Source organism: Lotus japonicus, chromosome 5 (genome assembly GCF_012489685.1).
Source record: "Lotus japonicus ecotype B-129 chromosome 5, LjGifu_v1.2".
NCBI classification, from domain to species: domain Eukaryota; kingdom Viridiplantae; phylum Streptophyta; class Magnoliopsida; order Fabales; family Fabaceae; genus Lotus; species Lotus japonicus.
The window spans coordinates 44,545,407-44,562,510 of record NC_080045.1 but is presented as its reverse complement, the minus strand read 5'-3'; the positions used below and the strand labels follow the sequence as shown (position 1 = coordinate 44,562,510).

The 17,104-nt window shown below is 35.6% G+C and overlaps 2 protein-coding genes and 1 long non-coding RNA gene across 4 annotated transcripts; 1 reads left to right on the top strand and 2 right to left on the bottom strand.

Moving 5' to 3' along the window:
- On the bottom strand, positions 1-3,112 carry LOC130717008 (uncharacterized). Of its 2 annotated transcripts, XM_057567094.1 has the most exons (8): positions 2,975-3,112; positions 2,673-2,866; positions 2,245-2,314; positions 2,040-2,161; positions 1,407-1,539; positions 1,237-1,301; positions 964-1,153; positions 1-387 (listed from the first exon to the last, which is right to left on the bottom strand). In XM_057567094.1, exons 3-8 carry the CDS (start codon positions 2,303-2,305, stop codon positions 284-286), a joined length of 675 nt encoding a protein of 224 aa, XP_057423077.1. In that variant the 5' UTR covers positions 2,306-2,314; positions 2,673-2,866; positions 2,975-3,112; the 3' UTR covers positions 1-283. The 2 variants fall into 2 exon arrangements, with proteins under 2 accessions (XP_057423077.1, XP_057423078.1); XM_057567095.1 differs by lacking the exon at positions 2,975-3,112 and having other exon boundaries at positions 1-384; positions 2,673-2,900.
- A 155-nt stretch (positions 3,113-3,267) lies between these two features.
- Positions 3,268-5,632, top strand: LOC130718672 (uncharacterized). The gene is made up of 2 exons (XR_009012759.1): positions 3,268-3,639; positions 5,268-5,632. It is a non-coding gene; the product is annotated as an uncharacterized LOC130718672 (long non-coding RNA).
- A 700-nt stretch (positions 5,633-6,332) lies between these two features.
- On the bottom strand, positions 6,333-16,792 carry LOC130721251 (uncharacterized). Its single transcript, XM_057572016.1, has 17 exons — positions 15,851-16,792; positions 15,658-15,760; positions 13,025-13,094; positions 12,873-12,911; positions 12,667-12,784; positions 12,522-12,579; positions 11,075-11,139; positions 10,892-10,898; positions 10,711-10,771; positions 10,178-10,237; positions 10,046-10,065; positions 9,890-9,955; positions 9,591-9,758; positions 8,472-8,729; positions 7,745-7,957; positions 7,319-7,590; positions 6,333-6,809 (listed from the first exon to the last, which is right to left on the bottom strand). The coding sequence occupies exons 1-17, from the start codon at positions 15,988-15,990 to the stop codon at positions 6,668-6,670; spliced, it is 1,860 nt and encodes a 619-aa protein (XP_057427999.1). The 5' UTR covers positions 15,991-16,792; the 3' UTR covers positions 6,333-6,667.
- Positions 16,793-17,104: the final 312 nt, after the last annotated feature.

Sequence of the window (17,104 nt, the reverse complement as noted above, 5' to 3'; positions counted from 1 at the left end):
TACACATACTCTGAATATATTTCATAAAAGCTCATCCATGCCCCAACCACGCGACAAATAGAAGATTACAAAAAACTTAAACTACTACTTTGCCATCATCTCGCTAAAATTTTATTTTAGTGAGGGAATTGAAAGAGGAAACCTCATCGAAACTAGTAACTAAAGAATAGAAACATCATCGACCAATACCTTCAACATAAAATATAAATATATACTATTTTGAATTTACAAATGCACTACAACAAGAAGAAAAATAAGGTATTATGTAGGATTACCATATCAATCATATTTGATTTTGGGGCTGTGAAAAGAATTCCTTTGCATTATGAGCAACCTCTGCCTCTAAAATTGCTTCCAGAACTATGTCAGATCCTTTCACATCAGCTGCTAATACAACCAAAGATAGTTTTAAATCAGATATCATTCCAGAAAAAAACAGAAGCCTAAAAATAATATGCAATACAGCTATTAACTGATCACTCAGTCATGGACGGACAAGACATAAAGCTACAATGAATTCTTAAAAAATAAAGAAAAGGAGGAATTTATGCTTTTCAGAATGAAATAAATACAATTTTTATTATATTCTAGTGCTACCAAATGAGCCACAGGTAATGCAGTGAATTAGACTCAAGATACAAAGCTCCACTTCTGAGCTTTCTAGCTAACCCAATGAAGTCCAATTTCCAAATGAAATAATTGTACAGATTAACAAAATGACATCTGAAAACTTCTGAATGTATGTGTTTAATTGATGAACAAACTGCTACATATTTTAGTGCTCATACAGAAATATGTAAGCGATGCATAGACAGGAAGTCACACCCACAACATGACTGCATCCAAAATATATGATGCACAAACTGTAAAGTCAAGTGAAAAACTCTATAACATAAGTATGCCAAACAGATAATATACAATTATGGTAAGGAAAGCCAACTAAAAAACATAAGTTAACATTACCCCCACGATTTGGTAGGAGTCCAGAACTTTCAGCAGAAATTGGTAAGACAAGAAGCTGTTGTTCATCTTTCTCAACTCCAGTACTACTTGCCAATAAGCCATCCTTTATGGCAGGGGACTCTGCCAATCTAGCATAAGTAGTTGCTTGACTTTGCATATTGCATGAATTGGAGGGCATTGAAGTTGAATCCTGGAAATAATAACAGACATGTGAGCAAACTTAGTTCCTCAAGATGTATATAATTATTCAAGTTGTGGATCAGGTCAATAAACCTTGATAACAGAGGGTATTGGATTTTTCACTCCAGTATCTTCAGGTTTCGTACAGTCTGTATTAGCTACAACAGAAGATAACAGGATTATACAAGATCTCAGAAGTCAGAATTGTCAGTATACAGTACCAATACCAAACTACATTCCAAACTAAATCATGAAAATAATACCATTTGAGATAGGTGTCTGGTCAGGATTATCCACAACCCTTTGGGCTGGGGCAGGATTCATAAATGATATACTTCGAATTTCATGACGAATAGCATCTAGTTGTGCCATTGTGTCCTGTAGTTCCTTGTGAACCTAAAAGACAAAACAGATAAAGACAATAATACAAACAATGCTTCATGGAATATAAAATTACAAATACAACTTCATGTTTTTATTTGATATTATGGTCTGAGAAATTCAAAGTGAACCGCATGCTGTTAAGATTCAAGAGTGCCAAATAGTCATCTCCTTTTCAAATTAAAATCGCAACCCCTTTCCCCACTTAGCCATTCCAGGACTTCTTTTAAAGAAATTAAATTATTTATTGGATTAATTTCCCCACTTTTTTCGAGAAACCAAATATAACACATTTGTGACAGTGTTATCAATTATCCGTCATGGCGGTTTATTGGCTTTCCACCATGGCCGATATCCCGCCATTATTTGTCATGTATGGCGGGATTTTGGCTTTCCGCCATCCGCAATTAATAACACTGATTTGTGATCAATATTACAAGTCAGTATATAATAGTAATACCCTAATGAAACTGATCCTGTGAGTTATATAACTCTGATTGGGGAAAATGGAGTACCTGACGTGCTTGAGATTGCTGCATAACATTATCAAACTGACCGCGAGCCAATTGTACGTATCCAATAGCTCGACCAGCTAGCCTCCCTGCTGTTCTGGAGATCATTGGCAAATCCTTTGGACCTAATAAACACCCATTTGCGAGATAAGCAATTTATAATCCTACTACAAGATAAACAACAGATGCAAGAGTAGCATGGACTAACCAATGACAGCAGCAGTGGCTCCAAGCAACAGAAATATTTCTCCATATGAAAATCCCAGCATTTCTCAAGTCTGATTGATATAGAGTGAATTCAGAATCAAAATATTAGTCGAAAAAAGTTCAAAAGTTCTCTCATTTTGTTGTATTAGTTACTTTGCCAAGTGATTTGCAAATTGGAAAATATAGAAAAAAAGTTACAATGAAAAACCAGTATAAAGCAGCAGAGTTTATCAATCCACTCAAGACCCTAACCTAAAAAACCAATTAAGAGGTCACATTCAGATAGAAAAAACAATGAATATTGAGAAATACCATGCTTCTGCATCAAAAACTTTTCCTCTCAATCAACTATGTAAAGCCAAGACAGAACATTCACTCTCTGGCATGAAAATGGCAAAAATGTAGTATGAAAATTGTGTGGAATCTTACCCAAAGAGACGAGACAAAAGAAAACCCTGTCTCTGGTGGTGGGGAGCGGAGCGCGCGACTTGGCGGTGGATCTGGTGGTTGCAGTCGCAAACTGGATGGAGCTCAGACGAGCTGTGACAAAGAAGCTCGGACGTGCGGCGGCCGGCGGGAACGGGAGGCGCGATCGGAGCAACGAAGGGACGGAAAACTCAAAACTGCTCGTTTTTGCGTAATGGAAAAAGAAAAAAAAAAAAGATTGTCAATAATAATAATATAATATAAATGTGTATGTAATGATATTTTTTTAATTTTTGCATTTTTACCATAATGAGATAAGAGTGGGTTGAGTTTGGGGAAGAAGATGAAGGTGATTTGAATTTTTGATTTCGGGTTTTTTATATGGGTAAGATTTAGTGAAGAAGATGAAATAAGAGGATGAAGGTGGAAGAGGAAGAATTACATGTGATCAAGAAAAATTTAGAGGGTTTAAAATTAATAAGAAAAAATCCACATGGTCACCTCAACTGGCCGTGCGAGATCCTATTTGATTCATCTTACAAAGTTAGAGATGTAACACCCCGTTTTTAATTAAAATAATGTTGGTATTTTATTTTAATTAAGATTATATTGTATGGGGGTTTAATAGGTGATATATTAATACTTTAATGAAATAAAATAATTTTTTTGTGATGCTGAGTGTGTTTTATGAAATGGAAGAGAGCTAGGGGGTGAAAGTTAGGATTAAAAATAGAGACAAGGACTAGGAGAGATTTTAGGATTTTTAGTTTAGCCCTTGAGGAATTAGGTTTAGATGGTTTAATAAGGATGGGGAAGCAGCTAAAGAAAAAAAAAATAAGAAAGAAGAGGACGCGTGAAAGAAGGAGAAAAAAAAAAGAAGAAGGTTGTGCGTGAAGTAGCAGGAAGAGAGGGAGAGCGGATCGGCTTCGGAGAATTCGATCGGGAACGGGGAGCTGCACTCAATCCAAAGGTAAGGGTGGGATTTTGAGTTTCTAATGGAATTATGGTGAATGATATTAGGGATTTGGGAGATGTAGAATTGTTTCTGTTAATGATGTTCTGGAAATCTGATTTGAAATCCATTGATTTTGGGATTTTCTTTTGTGTGATTGAACGGGGTGAGGGCAGAACAGTAGTATGCTAGGAGTTTTGGGTTGAGGTTCCCTTTTGATTTTCTTTATGATCACGCACATAAGGACTGTTAGGTAGCATGCTTGTTAGGTTTTTTGTCTTGTTTGATGAGAAACAACTTTAATCACTTATTTTTGAACATAAAACGGACTGGTCATTTTCCTGGTATGAACCGTGACTTTCGAAGCCTTTTAGAGCCTGTTTAGAGTGCTCGAATAATGTTGCGTTGAACTGAGAAAGTGTAGGCCTTTGAAAGAGCTTTCTGGAGTGATATGGTACATAATTTTTGGTTGAGAGACGAGGTCTGTAAGTTCAGTTTAGTAAACCATGTTTTTCTGCGCTCTGTATCTGCTATCTCTGCCAGTGAACTTCAACGTGATTTTTTCACCTTGTTAATGTGCCCAGAAAATTCTTTGATGAACTAGAAAGAGGTAGAGTTTTCTGTTAGCTTTTCAAATTGAGGTCATTTGTAATTTTTGAACAAGTAACGAATCCTGTAGGTTATCTCTACTGAAATATGTTTCTGCTGTGAGCGTAATTCCTGAACTGCTATATGATTTATGCACGGATTTGATGATGCTGTGCTGCTGTCCAAAATTTCCTGGGCTGGACAGTACACTTCGAGACCTGTTTTCGCCCAGTTAGAGTGCTCAAATGAAGATGTGATCAACTAAGAAATTGTAGGACTTTAAGTTAGCTTTCTAGGCATATAAAATACATGATTTTTGGTTCAGTAACGAATTCAGGAGACCGCTTTTAGTGGCTGGTGTTCCTGCTGTTTTTCCAGATTACGGAAATTCTGATTGTTTTGGAAATATAATTAGATTTAGCTTACATGTTGTATGAAAGTTAGTGTCTTTATGTTCCATGTATTAGCTATGAGGATGATGCATGTGGCTGAACACCTTTAGCATGAAATCCATAATTTATTTACCATATGTGATAGCTTCTTCCATGATTGCATGCTTAAGTGAGTTGTTTCATTGATTTGGTGCCAAAATTGCCTAAGATGTCAGGGTAATTGTATAGTTGATAAAAATGCATGTGTGCTGAATTGTGTTGTTTTAAGCGATGTTAGTGATGTAGTGATATAGGCGCAATGCCTCATGTTGAAGTGATGATTATGAGATGTATACGTCCTTTTGAGTCGCATAGCATCTGCATACTCTGTGATGGCCTGTATTGGCGATTTGTGATGAAGGCTTATGCCTTGTGCCTCCAATAATTGGCAATTCGTGATGAGGGCTGAAGCCCTGTTGGTACCACATACATATGCATAGTCATTGTTGTGTTCGAATTGTATCCGAGTCGATGACGTTATTTGTGACTGTTTTAGTAACTGAGCTATATGAATATAAAAAGAAGTGGTGTGGCATTAATCTAGCATATTTATTGCCATTCTTATATTTATGATACTCGATATCTCACCCCTTCTGTTTGAATGTTACCCTTGTTGGTAACGTGCAGGTAATTAGGAGGAGTAGTCTATAGCCTTTATTTCGAGTTGGAGTCCTTGCTCTGATACGTAGCACTCGGGGGGGAAATGGACGCTTGTTTTCCTTCTGTTATAATTTGAATTAAGTTGTTATTTGAGAAGTTGTTTCTGTTTTAAGTTGTGGGCAAGATACTATGTTTTCTTTAAGTTTTAAAGACACTGGATTCGCTGCATAACTATTTGTCAAAGTGAACTAGTTCAAAGACTAATTAACTGTCACAAGAGCATTTAAGTTTATTTATGAGTTCATCTCAAAGTTTATGTGCTATGTATCTGTTACAGGAGCATTATGATAATGTTTTAAGTGATTATGTAATGCCCCATGAGTGTTAGAATTTTTATCACTCTGATATTTGCAATACATATACCGTTTAGAATTGGGGTGTTACAAGAGACCTCAAACATATTTATGACTTTTTTTTAGAGTTTTAGGCCCTATTTTTACCAACAATTTTGGTTTTGACCTAAATTGTTAATATCCCACAATTAAGTTTTTTCGATGAAGTAGAAATTTGGGATGAGGGGATGATGCTTCAGTCTAAGGCAGAGAAAACTGTCGGACTTAAAGAACACTTACAAAAAACTTACATTTACTTTACCCCAAGATATCTAGCAGTGGTTCAAACATGTGACGACCTGTTAGTTGAAAAAGCTAACTTCACTATGAAGTAGATTTTTTCAGCTTAAATAAGATGTATGTGGATTATGTGGGCGATATATGTGGTGACCATCATGTGATTACTTGACTTGACCAAGAACACCAAACTAAGAACCCATGAAACAATTCAAGTTTTTTTTAATACTTATTTTCTTATTTTTGTTTAATTTCGATGAGCTAATTCAACATGTAAATTAGATAGGTTGAGTTTGGTTAGATTTATTTAATTCACAATCAAAATGAGTGGCGTTGGTTACCTTATTTTTTATCTCAATTTCAAGAAGTTGTGTGCACGTATTACCTGAATTCCAAGAAGTGAATAATCCTCAAATAGTATGAAAGATTATATGCAAACCTTAACCCACCAACTTGAAACAAATGAACAAACAATCAACCTCTATTCCCTTTCTTTAAATTGACCCGTTTACAAGTCCATATACCAAGTTACTCTCAAATCCTACATAAGTAATAAAGTAATTGAAGTAATACCCTAGTAAAAATAAATCAATAGATAATGCCATTTGGCAACAAAGAACAGTTTTGGAGGTGCTGAAGCTGTAGAAGCTGCAGGGAGAGGTGAACCAATCACCCTCAGAAGACATTTTTACACTCTGTAAAATAACCTTTTAAGATGAAAAGGATGCTTGCAACACCATAGATCTAGTCACCAAAGCATGTGCCAGATTTCCAAAGCATGCTTGCAACACCATAGATTTAGTCTGTTCTTGGTCGATTTGGACCATTCTTATTGCTGCTGTATAAAGGCAATGTCCACTGGGATCCATAGTTCATTTTCCCATAACACCGCCAATAAAGGAAGAGCAATGACAGTATTACACCAAGGGGAATTGCCCATCTGTTTCAAATTTTCAATCACCAAAATTATTATACAATATGAAAATACCATTAGTATGTAAATTTTCACTCATACCAAAATTATTATACAAGGGAATGATTAAGCACAAATATGGCAACAGATTTACATTTAGAAATTTTAATAAGGATAAAATGAACAATTGAAAAAGAGAGGGAGGGGGGACTGAAGCTCAAACTTAGTGCATGTTTGAAATCTTTCTAAATTGATTCTGAAGTAAGATTCAGTTTTCGGAAGACGCTTTTGCGAGTAGCTTATGAGGTTAAGAATTGATTTGATGAAAGAGAAGCTGATTCAAACAAGCTATTAGACAGAAAGAAAAGCAAACAAACATAATCACATATTGTTGATCACTTCTAGGTACCGCTTGACAATTAATGCTTTCAAGAAGTAACTATGTGAGTAAAAAGAATCAAAATGCCTGTTTGGATACTAATCAGAAAGTATGAAAATGGAAAAATAATATTGGAAGAACTATGGAAACAGTTTACCTGTCAAGATCAAGGATTGGGCTGTAAACAAGAGTTTCCCAAGTAGCAACAATAAAATGCCAAACTGGGTTAAAGTAAAGTGACTCTGCTGACCAAAACATCCTAGTGTAGGTCTCCAGAAATATAAAGAGTATCCATGCTCCAATTTCAATCAAAACGAACTTTATAATAAAGCGCCCAATTACAACCATAACCAGGGAGAAGGCCACCAACCAATTGAAAAGCCTGCGGTTGTACTCCTTTATAAATTGAGACCGAGACTTCCTCAACATCTGCATAATCATTAAAGCATTTAAGGCCTTCCTGTCTCATTTCCACTAAGAATAAAAATAGAAAATTGTTTCTATGTCCCCGTGAACTCCCACAGAATATAGTAAACCACAAGTAGCAGGTACAAAATGACATAATACAGTTATCATATCAGACCTTCATCATGCGTTGCTGGTAATTTGTTTTTGCAGGTCCAACACATTCATTCTCAATACTGTGATAACATTGCAGGGAACCTGCATTGAATTTCGCCAAGGAAGGAAGCCTGAGAACTTGAAGCTGATCCATTTTGTCCTCACATCTGGTGTATGCAGCCTCGCAGAGCTTTGAAGATTGATACTCATTTTGCAAAATCACATTATTATGTATCTGCATGATTTTTCCCAATAAGTTACTAAGTTATAAGCCTAAATCACGAGTTTCAAATTTTAAGACCAAAATAATGCAGAAAGCAAAGGACCAGAAATCATCAAATATAACCATCATAGTTATAACAACACACATTGATATTTGGAAGTTCTATAGGCATATCCTTCAAACTTATGCTATTACTCTACTCTTCTGACTCCCTCCACTATTAAGAGTAAATCAACTAGAGGGTCTTCATTTTTTTTCTACAGGACTTGGTGCTTTATATAATTGGTTGAAAACTATGTCGATAAGATGACTATTATATACAGGATCTCCCAAACATTTCCTTTAATTTTGAAAATAACCTTTTAGAGTTTAAAACTAAAACCATAAAAATATAAATAATGAGAGAAAATCATTTAGCTAGCTTTAGCTAATATAAATTTAGTCGCTAAGTGGATTCCCTAGAAGCCAATGATACTTTTAAGCTTTCAATCAACTACAATCTTTAATAATTCAAACAACACCTTACCTTTTGTATTTCTTCATCCAGCTGCAGGATTGATCTATTAGCATGGTGATGGCCAAAATGTTGCTGATCAAAGGCTTGCCTGACTTCATCACTAGACCTATCATGGGCTTCTTGCAGAGATTCCTCAGGAAGAGGTAGACCCAAAGTTGCCATTTTTTCACTGTACAACTTAAGACATCTCTCAAGAATACCCTTATTGAAAACCTCCACAAGAGAACCTGTTGATGGAATCTCTCCTTTGTTTAAGGCTTCAAGTATCTAAATTTGAAATGTCAAAATCAAAGTGGCTTAATGGAGATGTACATAATAAAGTCACATCCAAAGCAATATCTTATTTTTATATTGTTCAATCATTAGCCTTAATCTGACAATATTAAGCTAACAAAGAGTGGAACATTAACATAGGAAACTTCATAGAATAGAAAGTGAAAAATGTAAAATCATATGCACCTTACTAAGCATCAAGGTTTAAGTATTACTAGTAACAAATGAATTCTACTCTCACTTATGAATTACAATAATTGCAAAAGGCATCAACAAAAATAACAACCAAAGCTATTTTCCCAAAGGGAGTCAGTTTCATGAATCAAACAACACCATAATGTTATATCATAAATCATGTCTGATGAAAAGCCATTTAAATCTAATTCCTTTTAATGGTTTCGCCTATAGTTTTTTGTCGTATTATCTCTATCTCTAACTATTGAGACAACATCTAATCTACTCTCCTAACAGGGACTTCTAAAGGTTTTCTTCACATACCACCTAGGACAAAATACTACCTTTTCCACAATAAGTGCTACACCAACTTTCTGTCCTATACATTCATTTCTAATCCTATCTTGTTTTTTGTATTCATTTGCCCTAACATTCTCATTTCGCAAAGTTATGTCTAATTTTTTGTTAGCTCTTCACCACCCACACATGAAACACTACAAATCATAAGTATGTACAAAAATTTCTGTTATGCATAAGTGGTACTTTTCTATAACAAGTAACACTTAAGTGGTCCCTTTCATCCACCTCTCCGTGAAAAATTGTTTAAAAGCTCTACTCCATATCCATCTAAGATTACATTTGTTAATTCCTATTCTAATAAGAACACTTAAAGCTAAGTACCTGCTCCAGGAAGGATACAAACTCCTTCCCATTTAAAGTCTTTCCCTGTACAATCTTTGGAGAGATCATACTAGCAACAAGCTCCTTCAATTGCTCCCTTCTCTTAACATATAATTCATCAAGTTCAACATCCTTCATATCACAAAGCTTTGTCCGCTGGAGATGTGGCTGTTAATGTCCAATGATCCGTTAGATCAACCAATGCAATGATTTTAATAATAATAATAATAATATCAATAAAGAAAGTACTGAAAGGGTAAGAAATGAAAGAGAATTCAAAATATGGGACCAAAACATACTTGTGGTAAACTAAAGGCAGTGCTATTGTCACCCATAATAGCCAATGAGTCCCGGATTTGATTGACCTGGTGAAGTTAACTTTTAGTACAAATATTCTGTTTCCGAACTGTAATATTCTACTGATATATGGGAATTGAACTCCACATGAGAAATACCAAGTCAATACTTTTGTCCCCTGAAATTAAATAATAAATAAAGCCTTCCATCAGATCATTTGTTTTAAAAATATGAAGAATCATACTGTGAAAAGGTAAATTACATCCAAAGCTGCAAGCAATGATGCTGACCATTAATATTTGGGACTCGTCGAAGAGCTTCATTCACCATTTCTTGCACTGATTTACCTTCTGTGGACGATTAAGGAAAATATCAATATCCAATAGGGTACACAACTACACACAATGGATATCAAATACAACTATCAAGACTGATCATGCAAAGGCCTTTGGGATTGGAGCATGGCCAATGCACAGGCCTATTTAACCATAGGAAGAAATTGAACTTCTACTAAGAAAAATTAAGGTAGTAAAGAACTTTTTTTTACCAATTGATCATACAGGCTCTATGTCAATGACCAACATTCTTAAAAATTTAACCTGTTAGGTAAAGACTCATAAATGACTTAATTACATCTCTAACAATGTATATGTACAGCAGCAAGAGGCTCAATGCCAAAGATTTATCAGTGACGAAAACATTGAATGGGATGGTTGACAGAAGACTAAATAAAGGGGGGAAGCCATAGGATAGAAAAGGTAGCAGACAACCTCCTGAAGTATAGACATAACTACGTCTACATGAGTGAGCAAAGTTAACTTACGTAGAAAATCACGTTGAATAAGCCACAAGAGCTTAGCAGGTTCAAATGCCACATCTTGGCCCTACAAAATGTGATAACATTCAAACTAAAATTGATTTACAAATGAGAAAGTTGAAATCGAAATTTAAAAACAGAAAGAAAGGTTAGATCAATGGCAACAATATTAAGGCAATGTGCCTACCTTCACTCTGTTTAACATACATCAGTTGCAAATTTGAGATATGCAAATATACGAATCAAATAAACAAGTTAGAAACCATAATTTATTCCTAACACTAAGACATTTTACAAACCAATATTAAAAGGACAGGGAGACAAAATATGGCAATCTTGATAATATTAACAAAGTCAACTAGATGCAAACCTCCCATAAAATTCTTCAGCAAGCTCAACTGCAAATGAGAGTCGAGAGATATCAGCTTCACGTATCTGAATACACAAAGATGAAAACGTTTTAGATTGGCTTTCTCAGCTAAATTGTATGTTATATGTCTCTAAAAATTAGTCGTTAGCTGTCTGTCAATGATCAGCTTAATTTAAACCTAAAATAAATGGATATAAATTTTATGTAACTTATACGGTTATGCCATTGACTCCTGATTTCCCACCCTGTGTAATAGCTAATTGTCTGGGATTGTTGTTCCTGTCCTAGGCTATTTAATTCTATACAAATTCAATCAGAAATAAGCAATTAAAGAATTATTCAGTCCAAAATAGGAACTGAGGAGTCAGAATTGAAAGAGTCCATTGTTATTGAATACAAAGAATGAACAGAATAGGAGGGAACTCTTCTCTAAGGGTTTCCCCTGACATTTGAGCCACTGATCTGTTTTACCAAGTAACGAACTGAATGGATGCCTCTCTAACCTCACATCCCTTTTTTACTTGTCTAACTAATGCCCTCCTAGTAATTACTAACCTACTACTAATAACCCCTATTTTCTCATACATCCTAACAGTCTATCTTCTGCCTTTGTTATTCAGACCTCAACAATCATTCTCAGTTGTTCGAGCTGAATACCCAAATGTGGTGGTTGCATCAAGGTGATTAGAAATGACAACCTACTATAATAAGATGATGACACTGGCAGGAGTTAAATGTGTTTGAAGATGTAAGGTGGGAATGTAAATATGACAGTTTTCAATACGAGAAGATGAAAAGAAAACTGATTTGTGGTCAGTTGATAAAAGCCAAACAGTAACCCAACTTTCAGTACTAGTTTACAATTATAAGAACAAGGTAGGGTTTTAATATCTCCATATTATACCACAGTTTGCTTAAGGTGACTAAAAATCCAAGAAAATCTACTGAAGAGCCTATAGCCCCAAAAAATACACAATGTGTCAAGCAATGGACTTTAGAACCCGTCATCAAATCATTATTACGGGCTACATTTTGTCCACTATTCTATGATGCTTTGACAAGTTAATTGTTGACTGAGGGAGCTTCAGTTTCATGGATCCCCAAATCGGAAAATCCTCTGTCCATACTGTATTCTTGCTTTAAACCGTCCCTAATATTAATTGTGCTATCCAGAACATAGCAATTAGACATCCCATATCTTAACTAATCTTTTAGAAGAAACCCAACTATTAAAAACGCAAAATTATCCTCCAGACTGATATATATACCATAAGGTACACAGAACCCAGCATTATACATTTATACTCAACACTGAAACATAAATTATGTTTTTCTACATTGTTCAATCTCAAAACAGAACTTTGTTCTCTTGTCCATTTTAACATTACAAAAAGACATACACCAGCAATGAACATGAAATTGGGGGAGGAAGTCGAAAATAACTAACCGTCTCAGGCAAATTATATATAAGCACAGAACTCATGACAGTTGCAAGAGCAAATATCCTGCAAAAGCAAACATGAGAAAACGTCAACTGAAAACTATATACGATTAAGCACAGAATACATAATGCTTGGTCAATCAGTGATTACCGATCATCATAGACATTAGACTTCCCAACACTTTCAAATCCTTCCGTATCAAGGTAAAAGACAGAAGTTCTTACTCCGTCGATATCCAACTCTATAGGTGTTCCCCAAACCCATATTCCTGAAGTTGTGAAGCAAAAGATAAAAAAATATATTATATCTAAGTCCAGTTAAGCATATTCAGGAGAAAAATCAAAATTTCCAACTACCTTTTGTCTTGGTGTCACGCATGTGCCCAACACCAAATCCTAACAAAAAAACATATTCTCAGAAAATCATAGAAACAATCAAATATTGACAGAGAAAAAAAATCACAAGATATGGATAACAAGGGTAAATTCTAATTGCATAAAAGATGCACCTTCATAGCAAGAAAGAGAGAGCAGCTGATTAAGCAAAAAAGATTTTCCAGAACGATACGGCCCAATCACCTGATAGAAACAGCCATAAACAGATAAATGTTGAAACCACAAGCAGGTAAACATGGAAGTAAGAACATTTTTTCAGGACTGCACAAGTTTGCTTCAATGTGAATTACAAATCAAAGTATGGATTGATGATTTTGGCCTTGACTATAACGCTTTTAACTCTGTCTGGATGGCATGTCTACCTTATCCTTCACAATATGACAACCATAGAGTATCATGAAGGAATTCATGCAAAATGGCTGGCTATGAAGTCTGGGCAGAGCTACCGGCATCCATTCAATATTGGTGCATACAAAAATATTACTCTGATTTTAGGTCCAAACATGCTGACTTGGTTATGTCCCGCTGCAGTAAGCCATCTCAAGGATGGAGTTAGCTTCCCTTCATCACGCGATAATTGATGAACCTTTGTTGTTCGACCAGGTCCCGAATTGTTTGCAGGTCATGCCTATTGGTCTTAAACTTTGGAATTAAGAGCTTCTTCATCTAAATTTGGTAATCAGCAAAGGTTTAACGAGTAGAGGTGGTCGATCCTTTATGTAATCATTGAAAAGTAAGCTTACACTATGCTTTGATCCTTTACAAAAGTATTGAATGTTGGCCTTTTACCAGCTAGACACCATCATAGGATGTAGGAAATGGAAGTTATTTGGAGATCATGTAAATCACGTAACAAAAAATTTCTTTGATTTTAGTCGCGAGTCTTGACAACGAAATACAGTTTTAGAACACATTTAGAGTATTTGAATTTTTGTCACAAAGGTCTTTTCATGGTGTTAATGGGGAGTGATAGGAACTCACGGTTATTAATTAGTTAGTTGGGGATGGGAGTTAGTTAGTGATCCTTTTGAAAATTCAAAATCAATTGGATTCGGTCTTATACATAGAAGGTAATAAAAAAAAGAAAGAATGAATCAATGAAATAAAAAACTGTAAATAAGAGTGTGAGAGTCATTTGAGAGGATCTTGGTATTCAGTTTGGGGATTGAGTTTAGAGAGAGAAGCTCTTGGGGGTTAGGGAGGGTGTTTGGTATCCTTCCTTGTATCTTTCCCTTAATTCCCAATTGTGGATTAGGGTTCTTCATCAATATACTACTGTTATTCTTATGGGTTCTATCAGGGAGTTCCTAGACTCTAGAATCTAGAAATTTACATTTGTAGGTTCACCCATACTCATACTGATTGCAATATTTTTCCTTGTTATCTTATTATTGAGAAATTACCTTCATTTTTAGATTTCCTGCACATAACATTGAATAAGATCAGTCCAGTTCCTGTGTCGTGACTTAATGATAATAACGTTTGGATATGGGCTTTTTGGAGCTTATCTACTAAAAAGAGCACAGAATAAGCTTTGGCCGCATCCAAACTGGCTCTATATGTGTTATCAGAATCAGTTCCGTCAAATATAAAGCAAACTGAATATTATCTACACTCCTACTACTTGTATTTGATATTCTTAATGGCAGGAAATCCAAAAACGATATCAGAGAATAGGATATGGAACTATATCTCATGGTTACTTATTTATTTGGGCTAGTTATGGAATATAACTGTACAAACTAAATGCCTCAAATGGTCAAAATGAATTAGATAAGATGATTGGCCTTATTAGTTGGGGATTGTTGTAATTTCTTGATTTGAAAATGGATAAAGGAAACTTAGGGCTATGAAGTTCCTATTGTGACAGTGTTCTGGGAAGGGTGACACATTGGATCGGCAAGTTTTACTTTATCTATGCATGATACTTATTACATGACTTGAGTCTGATCTTAGTTCTCGTTTGGAAGAACTTATTTGAACTTATCTTATAGTATAAGCTCTTATACAAGTATTCCTGAGAGCTTATGACCTATCTATAAGCTATTTTGAGCTTATTTTCTGAAGTTGTATAGATTAGCTTAAACTATTGTGCTAGAGCTTCCCTTGGTATAAAAATGGAATATTTTTGTTTCTAAAAAAAAGACTCTGGTCCTGAACTAATAGACTAACTGCTATCTAACATTTAAACTATTCAGAAACTATAGAAAAGAGTAAGGATCAGGCAGGATCTTCCTGTGTTATGTACTAAGATGAGAGAATGGTGTTAAGAATAAAAATTAATGGATCATAGATAAATGATTGCGAGTCCTATATATAATTGCTTTTGTATCTCAGTTTATTGCAACACAACCCTCTCTTGCTAGTAACATGAAAGGAGCCTATCTCAGAGAAAATTTAAAATTGATGAGAACCCAGTATCCATATTCACATTTGGAGGGGAATTAGGACAATCAACTTCTATAATTTTTAATTTGTGAAATATTGAAAGTTCCAGTGTCTGGACTGAACTTGCATAATAATATTTGACAAAAGGCCAATTTACTCAAATATGTTTATATTGTCACACTTTGTATCACAAGCAAGAGGCTAAATGGCTTTTTGTCACAATCAGTGTTACAACACGAGTAATGGTAAAAAGAACATCCCATCATCATGCCAAGTTCATGAAAATTTTCATATTGAAAACATAAGTAAAACCCAAATTTACAAACAATGAATGCTTTGAAGTTGAAGCAAAACATACCGCGACAGCTGCAATGGGGTTGGTTATTCTCTGAATAACCTCCAACCCTTCTCTTGAAAGACGAAGTTTGGTATGACCAGAATCAGGTTCCACAATGGGGAAGCTATGCGTGAAGAAACAGAGCAACAAGAATAAGGTAAGTAAGCTCACACCACACCAGCATGAAATGATGAAAAATGAAAGAAATACTCACGATGCTTGGTGGAAATTGTCGGTGGAGGAGAATGAAGGAGTTGAAGAGAGGAAGAGGAAGAGTAGAAGAAGCAGAAGCGGAGCAGCAGCGGAATGAGAGTCCATGATGCAGAGCCGAAAACGAAAGGAAGGGGACTGCATTGGATGGTTGAAGAAGAAACCATATTGGAGATGAAGATGGAGGAAGAAAGGGTGAGAATATTGGGAGTGGAAGGAAACCTTCGAGATTGGTGTACGTTAAGAATCATGGAAAGGAAATGGAAATGGAAGACATGAAAACTCAGGGAGAACAAACATAGAAAATAAGGAATACTTTGTTTTGGGAGATTATTATACAGGGTTCGGCTAACATGGAGCCCGAAAATCGGGCTCCAATTTTGGAGCCCGGTGTTTGACCGGTGATCACAGGTTGCTTTTTTTTTTTTTTTTCCTAATTGTCATTATGTTTTAATTAAAAAGTGTTTTGAAATAAATAATCTGACCCTACTATAATCGAATATTAGGTTTTGTTGAGGTAATGGGTATCCAATTTGAACTGTAATTGGGTCCGGGATCGAGCATCGTGGATCTGCCCCATCTCGTTGGCCGCCGTTGAAGCTTAACCGCAACGGCCGCCGCTGAAGGTTGACCTCGACGGTGAAGTTGTCTGTGATGGAGAAATTTCCGGCAACGGGCATCGTGGATCTACCTACTCCATGCTCACCTCGTGAATTGCGGTACTGTACAAACTTTGAATCTCCCGGCAATGATGTTCTATATGTTGTATCCATGATGTTCTATATGTTCTATGTGTTATCTCAATCGAGTACAGACTCAGATCTTCTGAGATGACAATCAAACGAATATTAGAAGTTTTTTTTGTAGGATTTTTGATGTGTTAAGGTAGGTTGGGCTGGAAGAGGTCCCGGACCCGTATTTTTGTTAATTTGAGGACCCCCCCAATTTATTCGGCTGTAGATATTAAATTTATTTGGGCTTGCAGAGGCCCGAACCCGTTTTTTTTACTAGGTCTGTTAAAAGTTAAAAGTAATTTCTTTTCGTAGCACCTATGTGTCATAGGGACCCATGTGCCATAAGCAGACAAATTTTGTATCCACTATCATCTCCATTCCATTGCATGGAAAAGTAGATTCAGATGTTGACACATGTCCCCACTAACCCCAGTAACCGTCACATATGAGTTTATGACCAGACCCCAACCCAACTAGTGTTTGTATTATTGTTTTCCATGGTCATGGTCAAGAGGCTAGTGGGA